General features: G+C 39.9%; 2 protein-coding genes across 4 annotated transcripts; one reads left to right on the top strand and one right to left on the bottom strand.

Moving 5' to 3' along the window:
• The first annotated feature begins 383 nt into the window (after positions 1-383).
• Positions 384-1,353, top strand: LOC129480175 (histone H2A.Z-like). Of its 2 annotated transcripts, XM_063638346.1 has the most exons (2): positions 384-654; positions 763-1,353. In XM_063638346.1, exons 1-2 carry the CDS (start codon positions 403-405, stop codon positions 952-954), a joined length of 444 nt encoding a protein of 147 aa, XP_063494416.1. In that variant the 5' UTR covers positions 384-402; the 3' UTR covers positions 955-1,353. The 2 variants fall into 2 exon arrangements, with proteins under 2 accessions (XP_063494416.1, XP_055129891.2); XM_055273916.2 differs by having other exon boundaries at positions 384-1,353.
• Positions 1,354-4,591: 3,238 nt separating this feature from the next.
• On the bottom strand, positions 4,592-20,765 carry MSMO1 (methylsterol monooxygenase 1). Of its 2 annotated transcripts, XM_055276331.2 has the most exons (7): positions 19,942-20,765; positions 19,574-19,668; positions 14,026-14,311; positions 9,721-9,869; positions 8,886-9,012; positions 7,278-7,432; positions 4,592-5,899 (listed from the first exon to the last, which is right to left on the bottom strand). In XM_055276331.2, the coding sequence occupies exons 3-7, from the start codon at positions 14,278-14,280 to the stop codon at positions 5,704-5,706; spliced, it is 882 nt and encodes a 293-aa protein (XP_055132306.1). In that variant the 5' UTR covers positions 14,281-14,311; positions 19,574-19,668; positions 19,942-20,765; the 3' UTR covers positions 4,592-5,703. The 2 variants fall into 2 exon arrangements, with proteins under 2 accessions (XP_055132306.1, XP_055132305.1); XM_055276330.2 differs by lacking the exon at positions 19,574-19,668 and having other exon boundaries at positions 19,942-20,174.
• Positions 20,766-24,567: the final 3,802 nt, after the last annotated feature.

Here is a 24,567-nt window from a genome sequence, read left to right as displayed (position 1 = left end):
TGTAGCGGCACACACCTGTGGTCCTAGCTACTCAGGAGACTGAGATGGGAGATCACTTGAACCCAGGAGGTGGAGGCTGCAGTGAGCCAAAATGGCACCATTGCACTCCAGTGGGAGACAAAGCAAGACTCTGTCTTAAAAAAAAAAAAAAAAAAAAAAAAAAAAAAAAAAAAAAAAAAAAAAAAAAAAAAAACTTGGTCAATTATTTGCTAGAGTCAGAGTTATGTACTCCGTTTTGTATTCTAGTCTTCCTATTTATTTTATTTTTGTCTAATTATCAAATGCCAGTATAGTTAGAAGCTTAATTTAGGTAATTTTAAAAAGAAAGGTTTGGCTGGTAAGTTAGCTTAAAGTCTATCTACTCCATACCAACATACCTGTATGTGTCTTACCACTTCCTGGATGATTACTAGTTTAGAACTTTATTTCTCTTCAAATATCACTTTTAAAAGTATTCCCTGGCAGTTTGAATCGCGGTGCGACGAAGGAGTAGGTGCTGGGATCTCACCGTGGGTCCCATTAGCCTTTTCTCTGCCTTGCTTGCTTGAGCTTCAGCGGAATTCGAAATGGCTGGCGGGTAAGGCTGGAAAGGACTCCGGAAAGGCCGAGACAAAGGCGGTTTCCCGCTTGCAGAGAGCCGGCTTGCAGTTCCCAGTGGGCCGTATTCATCGACACCTGAAATCTAGGACGACCAGTCATGGACGTGTGGGCGCGACTGCCGCTGTGTACAGCGCAGCCATCCTGGAGTACCTCACCGCAGAGGTACTTGAACTGGCAGGAAACGCATCAAAAGACTTAAAGGTAAAGCGTATTACCCCTCGTCACTTCCAACTTGCTATTCGTGGAGATGAAGAATTGGATTCTCTCATCAAAGCTACAATTGCTGGTGGTGGTGTCATTCCACACATCCACAAATCTCTGATTGGGAAGAAAGGACAACAGAAGACTGTCTAAAGGATGCCTGGATTCCTTGTTATCTCAGGACTCTAAATACTCTAACAGCTGTCCAGTGTTGGTGATTCCAGTGGACTGTATCTCTGTGAAAAACACAATTTTGCCTTTTTGTAATTCTATTTGAGCAAGTTGGAAGTTTAATTACCTTTCCAACCAACCAAATTTCTGCATTCGAGTCTTAACCATATTTAAGTGTTACTGTGGCTTCAAAGAAGCTATTGATTCTGAAGTAGTGGGTTTTGATTGAGTTGACTGTTTTTAAAAAACTGTTTGGATTTTAATTGTGATGCAGAAGTTATAGTAACAAACATTTGGTTTTGTACAGATATTATTTCCACTCTGGTGGATAAGCTCAACAAAGGTCATATCCCAAACTAAAAAAAAATAAAATAAAATAAAGTATTCCCTACAGGTTTTATAGAAGATGCAACTCTCCAGCATAGTGAACATAGTAGCCACAAAAACAGCTTCAAAAGTCAAAGACCAAGCCCATGACCTGAACCTCTCAGACAATTATCTCATCTATCAAATGGGGACAATAGCATCTACCTCAGAAATTAAATGAGAACGTGCAATAAAATCACAGCACACTAAACATAGCACAATTCAGGACACAAAGTGCTCAATAAATGTGTAGTATGAAGCATGAGTTGGAATTTACCAAGTTGTTTTGAAACGTTTAGCAGAGCTTCCAGCAGCAGGTGTCACTCTCTCCCCAAGTGCTGACAGGGAGTCACCTTTTATTGCTAATTCAGATGCTAGGCATTCCATGAGTATTAGGGAGCAAAAGGTAGAAAATAAAATAATTCTTGAAAATTTCCTCCTTCCTTCCTTCCTTTCTCTCTCTCTCTCTCTCTCTCTCTCTCTCTCTCTCTCTCTCTCTCTCTCTCTCTCTTTCTTTCTTTCTTTCTTTCCCTCTCTGGCCCCGGCTACAATCTACTCGGCTTGCTGCTGCCCGCTCCGCAGACTGCCTAGGACTGCCGGCGCCAGCCACCGCTGCCTGCCTTTTCTCCTTTGGATGCAGGCACGCGTTCGCCATCTTGGCCACGCTGGTCGCCAGCTCCTGACGCCGAGTGCTCTGCCCGCCTCAGCCTCCCGAGGTACTGGGACTACAGACGGAGTCTCGCTCACCCAGTGCTCGGTGTTGCCCGGGCTGGAGTGCGGTGGCGTGGTCTGGCCTCGCGGCAGCCTCTACCCCCCGGCCGCCTGCCTTGGCCTGCCAGGGTGCTGGGATTGCAACCCCTGCCCGGCCGCCGCCCCATCTGGAAAGTGGGGAGCGCCTCTGCCCGGCCGCCCCGTCTGGGAAGTGAGGAGCGCCTCTGCCCGGCCACCCACCGTCTGGGAAGTGAGGAGCGCCTCTGCCCGGCCACCCATCGTCTGGGAAGTGGGGAGCGCCTCTGCCCGACCACCCATCGTCTGGGAAGTGAGGAGCGCCTCTGCCCGGCCACCTATCGTCTGGGAAGAAGTGAGGAGCGTCTCTGCCTGGCCGCCCCGTCTGGGAAGTGAGGAGCCCCTCTGCCCGGCCGCCCCGTGTCTGGGTAGAAGTGAGGAGCTCCTCTGCCTGGCCGCTCCGTCTGGGAGGTCTACCACGGAGGCCAGAAGCAATGTGGGGGCTGGACGTGGTGGCTCACGCCTGTGGTCCCAGCACTCTGGGGGGCGAGGCGGGTTGATCACTTCGGGCTAGGAGTTCGAGACCAGTCTGGCCAACTTGGCGAAACATGAAGAATACAACAGACAAACCAACCAACCAACTCAATGACAACAAAACAGGTCTACCCTGGAGTCATACTCTAATTTTTTCTATTTTCCTCCCTTTCTGATCCTATATCCCACTTTCTTTTTCTTCCTCTTCCTTCTCCCTCTTCTTTGTCAAATAGAGGATTGAGTTATTATCACTGATCCATATAAAGTCCCTCTCTCATTTATTTTATCTCCCACCCCCATTTCTATTCCCCGACTTCCCATGTGCAACCTTCCTAATATGTTTGATACGCATCTTTTTGTTTGTATGTATTTTTAGAAAATGTTTATTGTTTTTGTATGCAAAAAAAATTAATAAAAAAAAAAGAATTCTTATAGGTATAACTAAACAGCACACTCTTTTTTTTTTTTTTTTTTTTGAGATGGAGTTTCCCGCTCTTGTTGCCCAGGCTGGAGTGCAATGGTGTGACCTCGGTTCACTGCAATGTCCGCCTCCCAGGTTCAAGTGATTCTCCTGCCTCAGCCTCCCGAGTAGCTGGGATTACAGATGCCCGCCACAATTGTGCCTGGCTGATTTTTTGTATTTTTAATAGAGACGGGGTTTCACCATTTTGGTCAGGCTGGTCTCGAACTCTTGACCTCAGGTAATCCACCCGCCTCGGCCTACCAGAATAACAGCACACTCTTTAAATTGACATACAGTTGTACGTATTTGTGGAGTACACAGTGACATTTCAATACATATAATGTATAGTGATTAGCATATCCATTATCTCAGACATTTATCATTTGTGTTGGGAACAGTCAATATCTTCCTTCTAGCTAGTCATCCTACAGTGGTATAGAACATTAGTATCTCTGCCTTCCAACTGTTAATTTTATATTCTTTAACAAATCTGTTTCTATCCCTCTGTGCTCCCTCCCCTTCCCAGCCTCAAGTGTCCTCTGGTCTACCTTTTACTCCTGAGATCAACTCTCTCTAGCTTCCATGAGAACATGCAGTATTTAACTTTGTTCCTGGCTTACTTCACTTAACAGAATGTCCTCCAGTTCCTTCCATGTTGCCACAAATGACAAGGTTCCTGTTTTGTGGCTGAAAAGTATTCCATTGTGTATATATGCCACATTTTCTTTATCCATTTCTTTATCCACGCCTACGTTGATTCGGTATCTTGGCTATTGTGAAGTGCTACAATAAACTTGAGGGTGCAGATGTCTCGTCCATATACCGATTTCATCTCCTTTGGATAAATGCCCAGTAGTGGGATTTCTGGATCGTATGGTAGCTCTATTTGTAGCACACAGCACAATTTTAATTGCAGCCAGCCTCAAATTTGTGGCTTGAGGGTTATAACAAATTACACACACACACACACACACACACACACACACACAAAGGTGGGCATATGAACCACATACAAGGTATAAAGCATGACCTACAGACAAAACATTCTCAGTTTTAAGTATCTGAATCCCTTACCTGGACATCTTTACTGCGTAAGGTTTCAAAAAAAGAAAAAAAAAAAAAGGAAGTTACCAGATAATGACTCCACAGCTTAAAAAAATAAAAATAATTACCACCATATACTAAGAATTCCCAACCCTTAATGAGTTACAACCTAGATACTTGAGATTATATCAGCCCTGAAAAGTTTAGCTCTATTCTTCAACTGTACAGAAAACATACATTATCTAAGCAGGGCAAAGAGCTGCTTCAATATGTATTGCTTTACTAGGTCAAGATGATTTCCCACAGTAGTTAAACCTGAAAAATTCATGTTCAAACAGCCAGGAAACATTTCAGCAAAGGAAGCAGTTAAAAAAAAAAAAAATAGAAACCAATCCTTTTATTGTACAACTTAATAATTTAATAATTTCTATACTTTCAATTTTAAGAATAAAAGGTGACAGTTAATGTTTAAAACTGGAAACCAGATAATCACACAAAAATCACATTTATTTCAAGAGCTCAAAGTGCAAATACAGCAAGTCAGTTCACAAAGTTTCAAGATACAGTTTTTAATGACAATGGAAATTTGATATACAAAAATGAAACGGTAAATAGAAATAAAGCTCCTCAATTTTTAAAAAAATTCAAGTAATTTGAAAAGCTTTTAGACTAAAATACTCCACTTACATCCATTCAGAAATGCCAGTACTGCACTGCAATCAAGAAGGACTCTTCAAAGAGAGAATCAGCTCAAACTGGTCAGCTCTAGATTAGAATGGAAGTTCTTGGTGCTGGCTTTTCTTGATTTGGAAACTTCAGTCGCTCACTGCTATCAATTGATAAGGTTCAATCCATGACATTTTGATCTTTAGGCAAATTCTAAAACATGTTTAAAGTTAAAAAGGCCGGGCGCAGTGGCTTATACCTGTAATCCCAGCACTTTGGGAGGCCAAGGTGGGCAGATCACTTGAGGTCAGAAGTTCGAGATTAGCCTGGCCAACATCGTGAAACCCCATCTCTACAAAAATTAGCTGGGCGTGGTGGCGGGTGCCTGTAATCCCAGCTACTTGGGAGGCTGAGGCAGGAAAATTGCTTGAACTGGGAGGCAGAGGTTGCAGCGAGCTGAGACTGTGCCACTACACTCCAGCCTAGGAGACAGAGTGTGGCTTCGTCTCAAAAAAAAAAAAAAGCTAAATATAAGGCCAATACGACTATGAAGAATTTTCTGAAATGACCAGTATATATCTAAAAGATTTAAAGACCAATGTCAACTTCAGGCCTATGGTTTTACTGGGAGAAAAGCCATAGATTAATACTTCTAGTACCCAAAACCTTCTTGGAAGCTTAGGAACATGGCCTTTTAAAACTTCCTCATGAAAACTGTACTTAAATATATATTTATTCATTTCTACATATATAGAACTTGTAGGTAAAGTAGAAAAAGTTCCCACTAGGAAGGTAATTAAACGTTGTTAATGTTCTTTTTATCACTTAGTAGCCAGAAGACATGCTTATTTCTGCTCTCCAGAAGCAACGTTAGCTACTAGTTTCTGAATTCAGGAAAACGTTTATCTTTCAGGAAGGTTTACGTGAGATATTTATTCAGTCTTTTTCTCAAACTTCTTCCTCTTTTCATTATAGGCATTATACTGAGAGTCTGTTCCAAACATTCGATCCCACCATGTAAATGTTGAAGCATAGTTTCCAATGAAGTTCATGTGGTGGAAATCATGATGCCGAGAACCAGCATAGAAAGGGATGAGATTTAAAGGGTTGAGAGGAATATCATAACCACTGAAACAAAAATGATAAAGATTATTAGGGAATAAATACATCTCAAATAATTGTTGTTTTTATTAATAATCATGTGTTCACATTAACCAATTTAGATAGCATTCCACTTTGCCTAGGCCACTTGATTTCTAAGATGTTCACAAACAGCAAACACAGAAAATGGTGTATGTTCTAGAAACCACTCTAAGAAAAACAAATCCTTAAAAAATCTATGAAAATCATTTATTTTATGACAAAATATGTGAATGATGGAAGAGAGGGATTATAGTAATGAATCTTTAGACACAGATTTTTAAGAATTAATTTTCTTCTATGTTTTAGAGGAAGCTTTCTCACCATCATCTATAACAGTTGTAAATGAAGCCCAAAATACTAAATAAGTTTTTTAGGAAAAGTCACATAAAATTAGTATCAAGTATTAAAAAGGGCAGGCCCATGAATCCCTGTATAGCAACTTCATTTACTTTTTTAGGCGATGACAAGTTGGAATCAAATGTACCACAATTAAGCAAAATACCAGTGTACTTTTCCATAGTTGGGAGAAGACAAATGGCTTCAAAAAAGAGTCCCATTTAAAGCATGCTCCTTTATTTCTAACTACTTATCTACAATCAGACATCCAGTTATGCTTATTAGAATCACTCTAACCCTCTCTTCCTTTGAGGGGCTTAGAGGAAGGAAGGCAGAAAGAAACAATGGATAGAAAAAAAAAAGAAAGAAATGTCAATTACAATTTTTCTACAGAAGAATATTCTCTGCCTGGGACTAGAAGCATTAATTTTGCTACTTTAGCACTTTAAAAATAATTCTTAGAATTTTGATATTCTGCATTCATGAGTACAGAAGTACGTCCCAAGTCAAAATGCAATGAACATACAATTAAAAAATAATGAACAATTAGGATAAGCATTTAAGAAGGCATTCAATATAAATAATTTACCACAAAATGTCTTCCAATCAACACAAAGGATGCATTTGAAATATGTACGTATTACAAGCAGTAGTTTCATCTTGCAAGTGCTTTTATCAGTGCTGAACAGTAGAGATTAGAAAGTCTTATTCAATGAAGGCTGAATGCGTTGATATTTTTTTCAAATATGAGTTAGGTTTAGGTTTATTACAGAAGAATAAAGAAATTGCTGGTCCTAAATATATATTTGCCCTAATAACACATTATCACTGTAAAAATTGTAACAGCATAGGCTAGAATGTAAAAACATCTATTACTTAAACTTTTATCCAACAATTATGTTTTCTTAATATAACATTAAGAAGATTAATTTCTACTATTAGTCCACTTAGAAATATGATAATCTTATGGCCATGAAAATAAATATATTCCATTATACTTTATACCTGAACAGAAATCAATACTCACCTATGGACATCAATAGTTTCTAATAAACGAATGGTCACCCATGCCCAAAGAAGAATTACATGATCACACAAAAGCACAATTCCAATGAAAAATCCAGTTCCAAGAATTAGAGTCTCCAAAGGATGTGCATATTCAGCTTCCATTCCAAATGGAGCCTAAAACAAACAGATAAGAAATTCTTAATCTCTTAGCTATTGTGATGGTCAATTTTATGTGTCAACTTGGCTAGGCTATGATATCCAACTGTTTGATTAAATACCAGTCTAGATGTTGTTGTGAAGGTATTTTTTAGATGTTGTTAACATTTAAATCAGTAGACTTTGAGTAAAGGTGATTACCCTTCATAATGAGGGTGGGCTTCATCCAATCATTTGAAGGCCTTCAGGACAAAGGCTGAGATTTCCTGAAGAAGAAGGATTCTCAAGACTGCAACACCAACACCCTGCCTGAGTTTCCAGCTTGCTGCTCCATGGAATTTGGACCCAAGGCTGCAACAATTCTTACCTGGATTTCTAGTCTGTAGCCTGCTTTACAGATTTCAGTCTTGATAGCCCCACACTTGCATGAGCCAATTCCTTAAAATAAATCTCTCTCTGCATATATATACCCCAGTGATTCTGCTTCACTGGAGAACTTCACTAATACATATATTCTATTTATGCATAAAGTTTTACAAAGTTATATTGATTCTATATGTAGTGATGATTTATCTAGTCATACACTTATAAATAATACTATCAATTCTCAATAAAAATACTCTTTTGTCCTTACTCAACATCAAAAGCCTAGGGATATAAAATCTTGCTATCTTTGACGGTTTAAGATAAAGGCATTAAATAATTGACTTGAACTCTACTTTTGATTTATGTATTTATATTTGTTCTTCTAATAAAGAGATGCTTGATTTGGCACACCATGTAATCACGCTCAATGCAAAACATACTCACATAACCAGTTTGACAAAGCTACATCAAAGCAATTCTAATAGGCCGGGCACGGTGGCTCACGCCTGTAATCCCAGCACTTTGGGAGTCCAAGGCGAGTGGATCACCTGAGGTCAGGAGTTCGAGACCAGCCTGACCAACATAGTGAAATCCTGTCTCTACTAAAAATACAAGATTAGCCACGTGTGGTGACGCATGCCTGTAATCCCAGCTACCTGAGAGGCTGAGGCAGGAGAATTGCTTGAACCCAGGAGGTGAAGGTTGCAGTGAGCTGAGATCATGCCATTGCAGTCCAGCCTGGACAACAAGAGCAAAACTCCGTCTCAAAAAAAAAAAAAAAAAAAAAGCAGTGCTAATAAAAGTTACTGTTTTTGTGGGAGTTAGCAATGTGAGGCTCTAGCTGTGCCAGTGTAGCACTGTCCGCAAGGATGGAAGTCCAAACTTTCATGTAATATTTTTCTTTCAGATCTCCATTTACCATGAAATTTAAATAATGAAGACAATGTGTAGAAATGGCTTGTTTGTATGTGTGTGTGTTGTTCTGAATAATCATGCCAAAGGAAAAGGAAATAAAAACATCACCAACAATTTTAGAAAAATGCTCAGGCAATTAAAATAGACGTTTTGCTTCTAACAGAAAGAATTAAATATAACTCTCACATACCTGAAACTCATGATGAACTTTATGAATATACTTGTATATTCTTTTGTGGTGTAAGAATCTATGCAGAAAATAGTGCCAAGTATCCTCAATGACTGCGCAACCAAAGCATCTTGCCAAAAGAAAATACCTTAAAGATAAAAATGTTGTAATGTGTAAGAAATAATTTTTACTTAAACTATCCAGACTTTCAGTTGGGATCAGTGCTTGAGACATTACATAAAACCACCCACCCACTTACCAGGTTGACCTAATTGGATATATTCATAAATAAATTCTCAAAACCACCAGATACAGCTACATAACTTGATATAAGGTTAAAGAGAGTGCCCACTAGACCAATTTCATTTCATTACAACGTTCGCACAACTTGCCTAACGACACGTTTCTCAAGAGATATCCCTGTTAAGTGACGCATGAGTACATATGTGTGTGTATATGTGTGTGTGTGTATATATATATATATATACACACATACATATTTTTGTTTATATAAACACAATTTCTATAAACCTCATAAATGATTCTCATATTTCATTCATTTTAAACTTAAAATGTAATATATTTTTGTCAACATAAGCACTTATATATGTATATAAACATACAAAAGACATTATGGAAACTTCTGATACTAGAAGCTCACCTTCCAATAAAATATTTAAAAGATGTAAAAATGGAAACATTTTAAGATTTTACTATGGTTTACTTTTCTACTATTTATTTACTTCCAAAGTTTAGAACAAACGTTAATTAAAATTAAGAAAATGGGTAAACATTAAGTATAACTTAACTGAATAAGCCACAATTGGGTGTAAAAGCCAAATTTTTATCTACATACCATCTTGGCATTCTTTCCCAATCATAAGGAATATTGAAATACTCTGTAAAATAATAGGTTCCACAAATTAAAGGCAGCTGGATACAGAAGTGATTAAAGAGAAGAACTTTGAAACACTTCCATTGGTTTTCCCATGTCTCTGGCTTATCCTACGAAGAAAAATCACAATATCTAATATTAGTCTCTGCTATCAGAGTTTAACTTGACCTAATTTTTTCTCTGTTTATGTTGGACCTTAATTCTATGTCAGTTACGTTAACTTTATATAACTAAGACTCAGGAATCTTTGTCTCCTAAATTCTTGACAACTACTATCACTACTTTAGGTGAAGAAACTGTTAACAGATGCACCCAGCCATAATGATCTCAAACAAACTAAGAAACACTATGGAATGAATAACTCTCCAGTCTTTGCTGCCACAGATCATTCACTTCACTTCTTTTACCAGAAGTTTCAGAGAAGAAGAAATATAATATGCTAAGATTACAGTTGGGTGTCCGCAATTGAAGAAGTTGTACACGAAGCATTGGAGCCTTTTACACAGGAAGTCGATGCTTCTAGGCACTCAGTGGTATTCATTCCAATAAATAAGTGCACTTTTGTTCATATCCAATGACAGAATTATAAACTCTCTGAGTTGAGAAGTACAGAGATGTGTCCTGATTATGGAGTTCACAGATTCAAGTCAAAATGAGAAAAGTTAGATCAACATGAGATGTTCCTAAGACCTCATCAGGATACCCATTTGCTTAGCAAGCCACTATAAAAAACAAAGCAAAACAAAACAAAACAAAAACTAACTAAATGTATTCAATTTATAGGACTGCACTTAAAAAAAAGTGCTTTGGGTTTTACAAAACGATGGTGACAATAAATATCAGTTATTGCTTCGTTTTAAATGTCACTGCTGAAAAATTCAGATATCTGCCGACAAAACTCTTTTAATTGAACCACGATATCCAAAGTACGGGAACTACTGCGCATCAGCAGAATCCCAAAGAGGTCAACCAGCTTGGCAGGGTCACACATGCAGTTATTGGCAGAAGTTGGACTAACTAAAATCTAGGTCTCCAGATCCAGTTCTGTCTTGAAATTCTTTAAGGGTTATCCTCCTGACAAAAATAGGAAAAGCACTGAACTAAGAATCAATCCAGAGATTTGTGCTCTAATATCAGGGCTGCTACTCACCAGTTAACTAGCTCTTGTGATGTTTACAACTCAGTTTCTTCAACAATAAAATGGGAGGATCTGACAACTGCCTTTGTATTTCTAATCTGAGCATTATCTAACCCCACTCCTCTAAACCTCCACTCTGTAATTGGGGAGGAAATAAATGAAGGATTCAGGCTTCAACTGGCAATAGTACTGTCTCCTACAGCAACTATGGTTAATGGACTTAATTTCCCAGGTAGACTGTGATATCGATGCAGTTACAGAAATTATAAAGTTAATCAACTATAATAAAATCACATGCTATACCATTTAGAGTATACATAAATTAGTTACAAAAACAGCAATACAAATTTATACCTAGTGCAATATGAAAGTTTACCATATTTTACTTTCTTTATGCATAACTGTACTTAATATAAAGGAATACCTTTACAAGGGCCACAAACTTCAGAAATATTATTTGTAGTACATTTATCTTTGAGGAAAATTTTTGGAGAATTACTAAGATGTATGATTTTTTTGGAAAGAAATAGATCCTGCAAAGTCTGCTTTACTTTTTCATTCCTGTGAAATTTCCCCTAACTAGCAAGGATGTGCATTAGCTCTCCAGTTGTCTGTTCTGTTTGAAAGCAGAAAGTCTTTAGTACTATTTCATTACCACCACCAACTTCTTCTATTCTTTTTGACAATTTTAAGAATAAAAACATTTATTGCATATGTTAAATATAATTCTCAAATATTTTATCTTAAACAATTGATACCCTCAATGTTAATCAGGGTATCTGCCTTCAAAATGCATAAACCTGTAATTAATTTATACTGATATTTTGGTTTCTTTTAAAACTCCTTTAACTTGTGAAAACTAGTCCTGATTTAAAATCACATTTTTTATCAAAAATGCTCAAAGCATGGACTTTAATGGTTATGAAACAAAAAGACTTGCTGAGTACAGACTTGAAGTCAAATTACCCATCCTTTCAATCTGTTCATAAACAACTAGCTCTGACCAACTAGACTACAGTTTATTCTTTCCTTTGCCACACTATATTTTAAAGCTGCTCAAATACCCTTGCCTGTAAAAGCTCTTCGTCTCTCTGGAAAGGTGACTACTTCTAACCAATGAGTCAGTTGCAAAGTGCAGTGAAGGAGAAAAAGGATGCTTTTGCCTGGCCAGCCATACAATGAATTACAATGAATGAGCCCTATAAATAAATCATTGGGTGACACACAGCACAGCCACAATCACCCTAAAGGTGCATTAGAACTTAGACATCCAAACTTAATTCTGCCTTTCAAAGCAGGTGCTTTTCTAAAAAGCACGTTGGAACTTCTGACCTTAATTGAGGGTCGCAGAGTACTCTCCTTTGGGTTACATTATTTTTTATTTCCTTCGCCTTCACCCTTTGCTCTTTTCTCCTTTGGCCTGGAGTCCACAGTCATCTGACCCCTGCATTATCCCCAGAGAGGACTAATATTAATACCTGCTTAAAGTGAGACTCTGGGAGAAGATGTGAAACTAACAGAATGATAACAGAGAATGTGTACAGACTGCCATCCAAAATATACACAGTTGTCCTTTGGTATCTTTTGGGGATTAGTTCTGGGACTTTCTGCAAATACCAAGATCTGAAGATGCTCAAGTGCCTGATATAAAATGACATAGTATTTGACATAACCTACACGAATCCTCTCGTATACTTTAAATCATCTCTATGGCACTTATAATACTTAATAAAATGCAAATGCTCTATAAATAGTTGTTATTTTGAATAATGACAAGAAAAAGAAGACTGTACATGTTCAGTATAGACAATTTTTTTCCCCTGAATATTTCTGATCTGCAGTTGGTTGGATCCATGGATACAATAACCCATGGATATGGAGAGCCAATTGTACTGAGTGAATGTAAATTACTTTCCATAGATGAATACTCTCAGTGGTCTACTTTCTACCAAGACTGTGTGCCCTTGAGTTTTAGTTTGGAATGACTTTTTATGAAAAGTAAACAGCAAACACTAGAAACTATCATCGGCTTACCAAATGCTGACAAATAATTCATCTTTCTAATAAGCTACTCCAAATTCTCACATCAAGCTCATAGGCTACATATTAGATTTCACCTTGTCATGTACATAGTGACCTCTCAACATTTAGTGCAATGAAGCAAATAGCCAGAAACGAGGAGCATCACCTCCTTATTTGGGATGATATGAATGCTGCAGAACTACCTACCATATATTTAGGGAAAAAAAAAATTGAATAGCCCTGATGAAGGTCATAGTGTATTAACAGTCCCTTAGATTTGCTGGAACACAGAGTTGGGGTGAACTGCAAAATATGCACAAATCACCATACCTTTCCTTTCCAGCTAGCTTAAACATTGAAATTTACAAACTTAAGTTAGATAACCATCACATCTACTTAAAGCCCAATTTAACAAACTATTCTTGAAATATTATCAATAATGACCTAGGACTGTGTTGTTCAATTCAGGAGCAACTAGTAACATGTGGCTACCAAACACTTTAAACATGGCTAGTCTAAATTGAGATAGACTAAAATTAATGTAAAATACACACGGGATTGCAAAGACTTATTAAATATCTCATTAAGTATTTTTTAGAATTTGATTACTGATTGAAATAATAATTTACATTTATTTCTTATTTTTTTGAGACAAGGTCTCACTCTGTCGCCTATGCTAGAGTATAGTGGTGCAATCCTTCTGCTTCAGCCTCATAAGTAGCTAGGACTTACATCACCATGCCTGGGTATTTTTGTATCCTTTCTGTAGAGACAGGGTCTTGCTATGTTTCCCAGGATGGTCTTGAACTCCTGGCCTCAAGCAATCCTCCTGCCTTGGCCTCCCAAAGTGCTAGAATTACAGGCATGGACCCTGCACCCAGCGATAGTTTACATTTATTGAGTTAAATAATACACATTATGAAATTAATTTCCTTATTTCTTTTTACCTTTTCTACGTATTCTACTAGAAAATTTCAAATTACATACGTAGCTTCACATTTCTATTGGATATCACTGCTTTAGCCTCACAAAACAAAGCCCTATTTACTTTTAAAACATTCAGCAACATTAATGATAATATTCTATTTCTAGTCCCTTATACTCACCTTTTGAATTTTGTATTTTTTCATATAAGGTATAAATTGAAATAAAAATCCAGGTAAACAGAACAAGAAATAAAGGGCTTCATGAACTATAAGGGATCCCCATGTTGCAATCTGGAACTTTGTATAATTATTCAACATATAGTTCCAAGCATTTTTAAATGGTTCTTGCAGAGGATTCTCAGGTAAAAGTGAGTCCACATATTCCACAGCCAAGGATGCTGAACTAAAGATGCTGACACTTTCATTTGTTGCCATTTTTCAAATCTCTGCAGACAGCCTTATAATTCTGTAGAAATGAATACATATATAATAAGTTAAACAATGAGCTTTCAAAAAATAAAACAGTTAAAAAATTGCATCCTCTGATCATTTTAAAAATGGTAATTACTAAAGGAGTATAAACTTTTTACCAAAAAATTACTAAAGGAGTACAAATGGTTTTACACCATTTAAAAAAATTTGCTGGATATCATCACCATTTCCATTTGTAGATATTCCTTTAAAAAACACATTGTTTTCAAGAACAATAGCTAAATGAACAATATGGGAAAAATTTTTTCAAGCTATATTTAAAGAAATCGTCAGTGTGGTTCTCATGGAAAAGCTTCTAATTTAAATGAGCAATAGCTGGGTTTAAAAGTATCACTTAAAGCCAAAAGAACCTATAAAGAAAAAGCCTGCCAAATATGAGCACATACAAATTAAGTACTTCCTACTGGGGAACAGAAAGACAGTCATAAACAAAGTCAAAGATTAAATGACAAACTGGGAAAAATATTTCCAACATTTTACAACAAAGGGCTACAAAGTGTGCTTTAGAAAAAAGACTAAAAAGACAATAGAAAAATGACAAATGCCATTCACAAGCAGTTCACAGAAAAATAAAGGCAAATGGTCACTTCAACAAGGAAGAATCTTGACTTCATTAAATGAGGAAATGCACCCTAAAACAAAGAGACACTTTTAGCCTGAGTAGCAAATTTTTAAAAGTTTATTAGTGCTCAGTGCCCAGTGCTGGTAAGAGGGTGAGAAAACAGGCATGACCATACACTGTGGGCAGGGGGGATACATCAGGGTATCATTGGAGGAAAAATTAGCAACACCTATCATAATTCAAAATGAATACATCCTTTGATCCAGCAACTTTCTCATTCAAGGGTACAAAGACAGATACACTAAGACGGAAGGAAGCATTGCTTGTAGTAGCAAAAACAAAGAGGAAAAAATAAAAGCAAAACGCAAATAAGCCATCAACAAGGTATGGGTTAAATGAATTAAGTCCTTCCATAGACAATTATACAGCCATTTAAAAGAACAGGGAAGATCTATACGCTCTACATAGAAAGATGTCTAAGATACAGTGTTAATCCAAATAACAAGTTACAGCATAATATGTATAGCAAGAGCCCCACTTAAGATTTTTTGAAAAGGATATGTATTTTATCTATGCCCTTTTATGCATATGTACATACAGAGACACACAGAAACAGAAAATGTACATATGGATACAAAGGGAAAAATTTACAGTGGTGACTTCTAGGAAAACAGAGGTGTGTGGTGGGGTAGGAGATAGTGTTAATGAAGACAGCGTGGTGGGGTAGGGGAGGGTGTTACGGAAGACAGAGCGTGGCGGGGTAGGGGAGAGTTCTGGAAGACAGAGTGGCGACTAGGAGATAGTTTTATGGACTAGAGTGTGGTAGGGGAGGGGAGACTGTTATGGAAGACAGAGCATGGCGGGGTAGGAAATAGTGTTATGGAAGACAGAAAAAAAAATCTGACTTATGTCTTTTGCAGGATTTAAACTTTTTAAATGAGCATGTTCTACTTACCTAATAAATAAACTCAATAGCTCACTAACCAAAAAATAAACTTTTCAAGAGTCACTTTCCTAAAAATGTTCACCACTGCTGCTTCTAATTTATGAATTTTTTTGGACCATTTTAAAAATGAGTATTTTAAAGCCTCAGAAGCATTCTAAATAGTGCTTTAGAAGTCCCCTTCCCCAGCACCTGTCAAATTGACCTTTTATCCCATTCTACAGAAGGAATATTATGAACCTAGCCAACTCCTCCTTCAGGCATCTGAATTCACTTCATGCCGTCCTTCTTCTGTCCTACTCATCTTAAATGACTTACACCACAGTGGCTATAGTGTTCCATCCTGTGTCATTACAAGCCTTAAAATTTCTTTGCTCATTCATTCTTTCCTCTAAGACTGACCAGTCTTCCTGTGTTCTTATCTTACCTCAAGAACTTGTCCATCACTTATCCTTTCTCATCTTTTGTCCTTCTCCCTTCATGGAATCCATTCCCTCAGGTCTAAAAACACATTCACGTCTTGTCTTTTTTTTTTTTTGAGACAGGGTCTCACTCTGTCACCCAAGCTGGAGTGCAGTGGCGCAATTATGGCTCACTGCAGCCTCGACCTCCCAGGCTCAAGTAATCCTCCCACCTCAGCCCCTTGTAGCTGGGACCACAGGCACATGCCACTACGCCTGGCTAATTTTTTTATTTTTATTTTTTGTGAAGACAGAGGTCACCCTATGTTGCCCAGACTGGTCTTAAACTCAAGTGATCCTCCCATCTCAGTCTCCTAAAGTGTGGGGATTACAGGTGTGAGCCACTGCGCCCAGCCTACATCTTCCTTTGTTGATAAACACCATCCTAGCCTCCATTACCTCTTCCAAGCCACTGTCCCATTTATCTTTCTTTGAACCAATCAACTTCTTTCTCAAAGGAGGGCTCTACATAAAGATTGCTTAACTCAGCTGGGCGTGGTGGCTCACGCCTGTAATCCCAGCATCTTGGGGAGGCTGATGCGGACAGATCACCTAAGGTCAGGAGTTCAGGTGAATCGCTTGAACTGAGGAGGTGGAGGTTTCAGTAAGCTGCCATTGCACTCTAGCCTGGGCACCAACAGCAAAACTCTGTCTCAAAAAAAAAAAAAAAAAAAGATTGCTTAACCCACCCACACAATTCACTGAGCTACTTGCAATCTGGCTCCCCACCTGCACCAAAATGTCTTAAACCATCTTCTAAGTTGTAAAATAAGACAACCATCCAATCTTAATTTTTCTCAAGGTGATTAGTAAATTTGACAATAATGAACCAAGACCACTTACTAGTCCTGTCCTGTGACCTTGGGCAAATTAGGTAACCTCTCTGTGATGCATTTTATCAGCAGCAAAAATTAAAACAGTAGGTCTTCCAATGAGTCCAAGAGGTAATGCATATAAAGCACTTAGCACAGGACCTGACATGTGATAGCTACAAGAAACTAACAATTATTGGGCACTTTCTGTGCCAAGAACTGTGTCCAAAGCATGCTACATGCTCTCTACATTTGAACTTTAATCTTTACCACACCTTCGTGAGGTAGGTATTATTTTATCCCCATTTTATAGATAAAATAACTGAGGTTTAGAAAGATTAAGCAACCTGCCCGAAGTCTAATGCTTCGGGCATTAACAAATGCTTAATGTGAAGTTAATGCTTAACTTAACAAATGCTAAGTGGGGAAGCCATGCACTCATCCATTGTATTATACTATAATTATAAATAAAACCCATAATAAGTATTAGAGTACAAGGAGAATAATTCCTATAGTTTACCTAAGCCCTATGAAAAGGTATTCCACATGAATTGTCTTTATCTTCTTATTTCCTGTTTATATTCTAGCAACTGCAATCTGCATTCTATTGTCATCACTGCGCTGAACTTACTCTTACTAAAATCACTAAGGAGGCCAGGTGCGGTGGCTCACGCTGGTAATCCCAGCACTTTGGGAGGCTGAGGTGGGCGGATCACAAGGTCAGGAGTTCGAGACCAGTCTGGCCAATATGGTGAAACATCTCTACCAAAAAAATACAAAAAAAGTAGCCAGGTGTGGTGGCGCATGCCTGTAATCCCAGCTACTGGGGAGGCTGAGGCAGGAGAATCGCTTGAACCTGGGAGGCTCAGGTTGCAGTGAGCTGAGATCACGACACTGCACTCCAGCCTGGGCGTGAGACTCCGCTTCAAAAAAAAAAAAAAAAAAAAAAAAAAAATCGCTATGGATCTCCAGCTGCCAAATCCAATAAACCTTTTTTTTTGGAGTTTATTTTATTTGACTCATCTGGAAGATTTGATACTTCTCTTCTTGAAATACTGCCTTTCCTTGGTTCTTGGAACTCAAATGCATTCACTCTGACAAGTATTGTGCATTCATTGTGCTAGCTGCTGCCTTTACCCCTGAGTTCATAAAACATAAAATTTAGTGAGGAAAAACAACTAGTGTCCAAATCATCAAAAATTATGTGATAAGAATAAAGGGGGGAATACACAGTGCTATGAACTTCTAGAGAAAGGTGCCATCTAAACTGAGACCTAGAACAGGAGAGGGAGGTGACAAATTAAAAAATAGAGTGAGGGACAGAGGGTCGAGGGAGGGGTTTTGCATACACAGAACAGCAACTCCAAAGACTCAACCAGGAGCTTAGAAAGAATATGAGAATCGAAGCTGGAAAGTTTCCCAACAATGCCTTCCTTACTCCCTTCTAACGATTCCAGATTGTCTTGGGTGATCTTAACTATTTTCTGTTTTAAAAATACGCTGATAGCCATCCTCTCTATCTCTAGCCCTCTCCCCTAAACTCCAGGATATAATTATTCCAAGTTTACTGGTCATATCCAATCAGAGAGTTCAGAGGCACATGAACTCACTCAACAGGTCCAAAGGTTCAGTATGTGCTCCTCGCAACCCCCGCCCAAATACTAGGCCTCCTTTAATGCCCAATTCTCAGACATAACGTTTTAAGTCTTTCCCATCTCTGCTGTCTTAATTATTAAGTCTTCAAACTCTTACCCAATTTAGAAACACTTGGTTTAGTTAACATTCAGGAATTTACTTTTCACAAAGGAGCGAGGAAATGGATATACTGTTGCTAACTGAACAAGGAATTAAAGAGGAGAGGGGAAACAAGGTCTTGGAAAATCGAATTTCCTTTTCCTGTACTCATTCTTGGGCAACCTAAATGACTGGAAGCCTGCTCTGGAGCAGGCTGACTAGATAAATTTAGTTATTTGTGGATTCTCAGAAACCTCGTTTAGCTGTCAGCCAGTCTCTGTCCTTTGGCACTTTAACACGGATTTCACCAGCTCCTTCATTTTCTGGACTTGTCCTGCCTCCAAGCTTGCCCTTCTTAAACCTTATCTCTAAGATGCAATGCCGGGATCTATATAAATCTAAACATCAGAGATAACCTCCTTAAAACACTCAAAGTTCAAGGGAGCGCTTGCCCTAAGCATAAAGATCAAGCTCCACTGATTGATTCTCACGAGGCCCTTCCAGACTTCTTCACTCTTCATTTCTTACATTCTCGCCATCCTATACTTCACATTTTTGCAGTATCTGATCACTCATGGTTGCTACTGCTTCATTCCTCTCTGCCCACGGAAATATCGTTCCCTTACAGGTGATGTCGTCCCATCCAACTCCTAGTCATCCTTCAGTAACCTTCTCTCGGACGCCCTTCCCAACCCCACTACTCCCAAAGCACATTACATCTTACCTCCTTCTAGTGTTTCCTGCTTTTGTATAACTTTCGCCAGTCTATCACCGTGTGCTGCAACTGTCTTCTACGTCCCGTGTCCCGAAGACAACACTCTTTAAAGGGTAAGAAATATGCTCTAGCCTAGTTCCCTCAGTTAAGAATTTCACTCTGTTTTCATCCGTTTTCCTCCTTTCTAGCACGTACCTTACCCTAGGCCCACCTTCACTCCAGTCTCCCTCCGCTCCCTCTCGGGTACCACTGCCAGCGTCCCGCCCAGCGCGCGCATCCGCACCCCGAACCCGCTCCCCTCGATCTCACGGAGCACCGGGTGGGAGCCCGCCTGCTCCCCCTTCCTCGCTCACGAGCCACTCCCCCGACCCCCTCACCTGAACGGCCGCGAGATGACTGCCGGCCACCGTCACCCAGGATCGGCCAGGTGTAGCGACCTCGGAAGCTGCCTGGCCTGGCTCGGGGGTGGAGCCGGGTGGGCCGGGCGGTCCGTCCTGTCGTTATTGGCCTGCGAGGGCTCACGCCCCGCCTTCTCGACGCGGTGATTGGTCTGTGCAGTTACCGACATCGTGTGACTCGCGTTAACGAGCCCCTGGCGGTCCCAGCCATTGGCTCCGCGGATGGAGTGAGGATAGTGAGACCCGCAGGGCCAGCCAATGGCCGGCGCCGCGGAGCGCCCGGAGGCGGGGAAGCGTGAGAGCGCGTCACGGCGTGAGGGGGCGGGCACAGACGGATGGCCGCCTCGCCCTGCCGCGCGGAGTCGCTTTGGCAATTGAGGTCCAGGCAGATTTCTCAGTCAGATCCTGCGCTGTGCGGGGGAGACAGTGTCGCGCCAGCCGCCGTCCCAGGACTTTTATTTCAAATGTGACCTGTGTAGCAGCCGCAACTCCCAAACCCGGGAAGAAAAGAGTGTAAATGAGTCTTAAAATCTGTGTTGACTGTTTTGTGTTTCTAGACACCCTTGCCTTCCTTTTTCTGATCTACCTTTTAGATTTAAATCTTTCGTCTCCCTTGTTTCCCCAGCCTACGTATCCTTTAATAAATCCCTGCATTTTGAAAACGGAGAATTGTAAATGCTATTATCGTCATTTTGCAGATGAGAAATAGAGGCTGGGAAAGATTTAAACAGATTGAACATCGAGGGAGATTTCGGCTCCCAGGACCTTGACCTCGCTACATGGGTTGAGGACGCCCAGGTGCTGTTGCAATTGCCGTGCTGGACGATGAGTGCCCGGGGGCGGGGCCGGGGGGGGGGGGGCTTGACGCAGGTCTTTGCAGCTCTAAGCTCAGTTTACACCATCTCTCAACATTAAAATATTGTGTACTGGGGTATAATAATAAAACTGTGTACAGATGTGATAATATACTAAAACTTTCGCTTAACGGAAAAGGTGCCTTTAAAGAAAAAACCGCACAGGGGCATTTGGGCTAGTGAAGGCCCTTTTTCCTCCTTCTTTGTTAAGGTATAATTGACAAAAATTGTGTTTACGGCGCACACATGATGTTTTGATTATGTGTATATTGTGTCAAATATATACATCTTCTGAAAACAGAATACTATTGTTTCACTTCTCCATGCTTTTGCTCAAACTGGCCCTTCTGCCTGGAATAATCAGCCATCTCCATGCCGCCCCATCAATTCAGGTACTATCTCCTTGAGGAAGTTCCCTCTTGAAAAGTGTCTTTTTTAGATTGTGTGTCCTGTACTCGTTCGTCTATCCCTCATGTTTGGCACACACATTCTTTGTGAAGTATCATGACAGAGGTCACGTCAAATGAAATGGGATCTGTCCCTTGGTTGTCAGCCCTGTGTTTAGGATACCTTTACAGTGGTGTCTGAAACGGTCCCTATATACTTTATGAAATTAATCTGGAAAAAGGGGTGGGGGGAACGAAATTAAACCAAGCTTGCAGCACACTGAGGATTAATAATTAGGTCAGCTTGCTGTCTGACCCCTTCCTCATAATTGTTTGCCTATTGCTTCAGAATCATGTAGACTCTGTTACAAGGTTATAGTTTTCCCTAACTGCTCTATAGACAACAACTTGAACATTATGAAACGTTAAGTTTGTGCTTTGAGATAACCTTTCAGGTCCTTCATACTGATGAAACTACTGACTCAGCTGGTCTGAAGGACCACAAGGAGCTGACTAACCAAAGAATGCAGTTCCCACATCCTGATGATTTCATCCCCCTTATCCCAGCCAATCAAGGGCCCTAATTTTCCAGCCCCTTGCCCTCCAGGATCCCCTTAAAAGCCCCAGCATAGAACTCCTCAGAGAGATGAATTTTAGGGTCTCCTCCCATCTCCTCTTGACATCACTAGACTCTTTCTCTGCTGCAAATCCTGCTGTCTCAGCGTATACTGTGCAGTGGGCATATGAATCTGTTGGTCCTCTAGTGGATGCCGTGGCACACCACCCAGATCCCCCTCTTCAAGACCTAAGCAGGCATTCCTCCAGCTGCTGAGTACTGCCAAAGAGAAGCACCTCTCCCCACGGGTATACCCCCTTTCTGGGCAACAGCTAGTCAAGTTAACTGGTTGAAACAGGGGCATAAAAGCCTTTAAACCAATGTAGGGCTACTTTGCTTGGCCATCCCAGCTCCAGAGCTCCCCATCCTATTTGTTGTGTGATGACTGCACTGCCACCCAACTTTTCTCTCTGCCCAAACCTGCCATCCTCTATCAGGTAAGCATCAATAGCACACACTATCGGGCCACACGTAACTTGGCATTTTATTAGCAGTGGATAAGTTACTTCTCTGTCTTATCTGGTACTTCTGTAAAATAATAATACCTACACCTGGAAGAGTTATTTATGATGATTACATGAGATAACGTATGTAAAGCCCTTTGCACAGTCTCTGGCATACAAGATATGATCAGCAAATGTCAGCAATTATTTCTGATCTGGAATTCTACCACAGTATTACATTTTCTAAATCAGAGCAGGTGTAGGTGTATGGAGGGGTCACATTATTTTAAACCTTGAAGGCTTAGAGCTGGAAAAAAATGCTGATGCAGCAGCTCAACTCACTTATTTCCCTATAATGAAGATTAACAGGGGGCTCAGGGAACAATGGCTGTAATTTATTGAGGGCCCTCTGAATTTCAAGCATATTAACATGCATCATTTCTTTCAAACGCAACAATAACCTTGTGACACAGACACTACTATTGCCATTTTAAAAACAAAATAAGGGTTAGAGGTTAAGTAATGTGTTGAAAGTCACAGCTAGCAATTGATAGAGGGAGCTGCAAACCCAGAACCCTTTTGTTTCTATGCCCATGGGCTTTCCAATATACCACACGGCTTTTTTCCTTAAAGCCAGGATTAGAATCCCAGAATCTTGACTCAAAGTATAGTTCCATTCTCCAACGTAGCCTCCTCTCCAAAATGAGACACTGGCAGCCATGGAAGTCAGTAGGAGGCAATCTGCTTAAGACAAAACTGAAACAAGATGGTGTCAGCACACTGCTATGTAATATCATGTGACCCTTTTACACCTCATAAGTCTCATAACGTATCAGCAGTTAGGATTACAAATACCTGGGTTCTTATGCTATGAGGAACGATAAAGAGATAATAAATACCAGGAATCATATACCAGACTCCGTAAGAAAGGGAGAGAACTGATACTCTTCTGACAGTAAATACACCATCCACCTTAACCATAGTCATCACCGCTTTCAGCCAAGGAGGCATACATCCTAACAAAGCAGGCAGACAAGTTGCTTCACAACGCAGGTATGTGGATCCAGCCTTGAACTCTGCTCAAACCTGGGGCTGCTTCCTTGGCAGGATTTCTAAGACACCTCTCTGCCTTAACTTCTTATTTTTCATACAATAATGGAACAGGCTGAGAACACTTCCATACGCCTTTAAAAAAAATTTCAAACTGGAAAGACAAAGGTTGGCATAGGGGAAGGAGGTATGTCTAAAGTCTCTGAAATCATAGATATGAATCCAGCTACTGACAAACCTTGGCAATTATAGTATAGCTATTAAAGCTTCAAAGATTAAGAAAGTAAAGATAGAGGTATTTGACATGCTATGTAGTTAAGTCTTTGTTACTTTAATAGGCTGAGATATTTTAAGAAAAGCTTTTAAGATTTTTCAGATAAATCTTTAATTGATAGATTCATACAGTTTCATAGAACATTAGTGTTTGGAAGTGATCAGGAAAGACAAGAGACCTCATACATTTTTCTTGGTGCCTCTGTCAGAAACAGCCGACTACTCCAAGTTCATTAGACCTTCAACATGTTTGTTGACAATGATGTGCTATAAGGCCACACTAAGGCAGAAATTCATGTTTTCATCAACTGAGCATAGGCTTTTTCTGATTAAATTCTTTTATAATGGAAAGTTGAACTAAGTATTAAATGTGGTTCCGTGTTTAAATTTGAATCGAAATGTTATCATAGCAATCTTTCCTCTTGATTATCAACTGGTCTAGCAACAGCTCATGCCAACTTTTTTAATTCCTGAGGAATGGTCACAATATCCTATCACCTCCTCCTTCCCCTTCTTCCCTTCCTCTGCTGTGTCCAGCACCTCAGCTGCCTACCTGACTCCACTGTTCCTATTTCCTCAATTCCTTTTTTTTTTTTTGAGACGGAGTCTCGCTCTGTCGCCCAGGCTGGAGTGCAGTGGCGCAATCTCAGCTGACTGCAAGCTCTGCCTCCCGGGTTCACGCCATTCTCCTGCCTCAGCCTCCCGAGTAGCTGGGACTACAGGCGCCTGCCACCACACCCGGCTAATTTTTTTGTATTTTTAGTAGAGATGGGGTTTCACCGTGTTAGCCAGGATGGTCTCAATCTCCTGACCTCGTGATCCGCCCGCCTCGGCCTCCCAAAGTGCTGGGATTACAGGCGTGAGCCACCGCGCCCAGCCAATTCCTTTTATTTGGTATCAAAACCACAGTTTATTTCTCAGTTACTTTGGAGTAGGTATTTTTTTTCTTTGACTTTCTTTTTGGTCTAATGCTACTTGTTTTA

This window comes from Symphalangus syndactylus, chromosome 4 (assembly GCF_028878055.3).
Source record: "Symphalangus syndactylus isolate Jambi chromosome 4, NHGRI_mSymSyn1-v2.1_pri, whole genome shotgun sequence".
Lineage (NCBI taxonomy): Eukaryota > Metazoa > Chordata > Mammalia > Primates > Hylobatidae > Symphalangus > Symphalangus syndactylus.
Note: the sequence above shows the minus strand (reverse complement) of the source record. Positions and strands in the feature narration are given on the sequence as shown.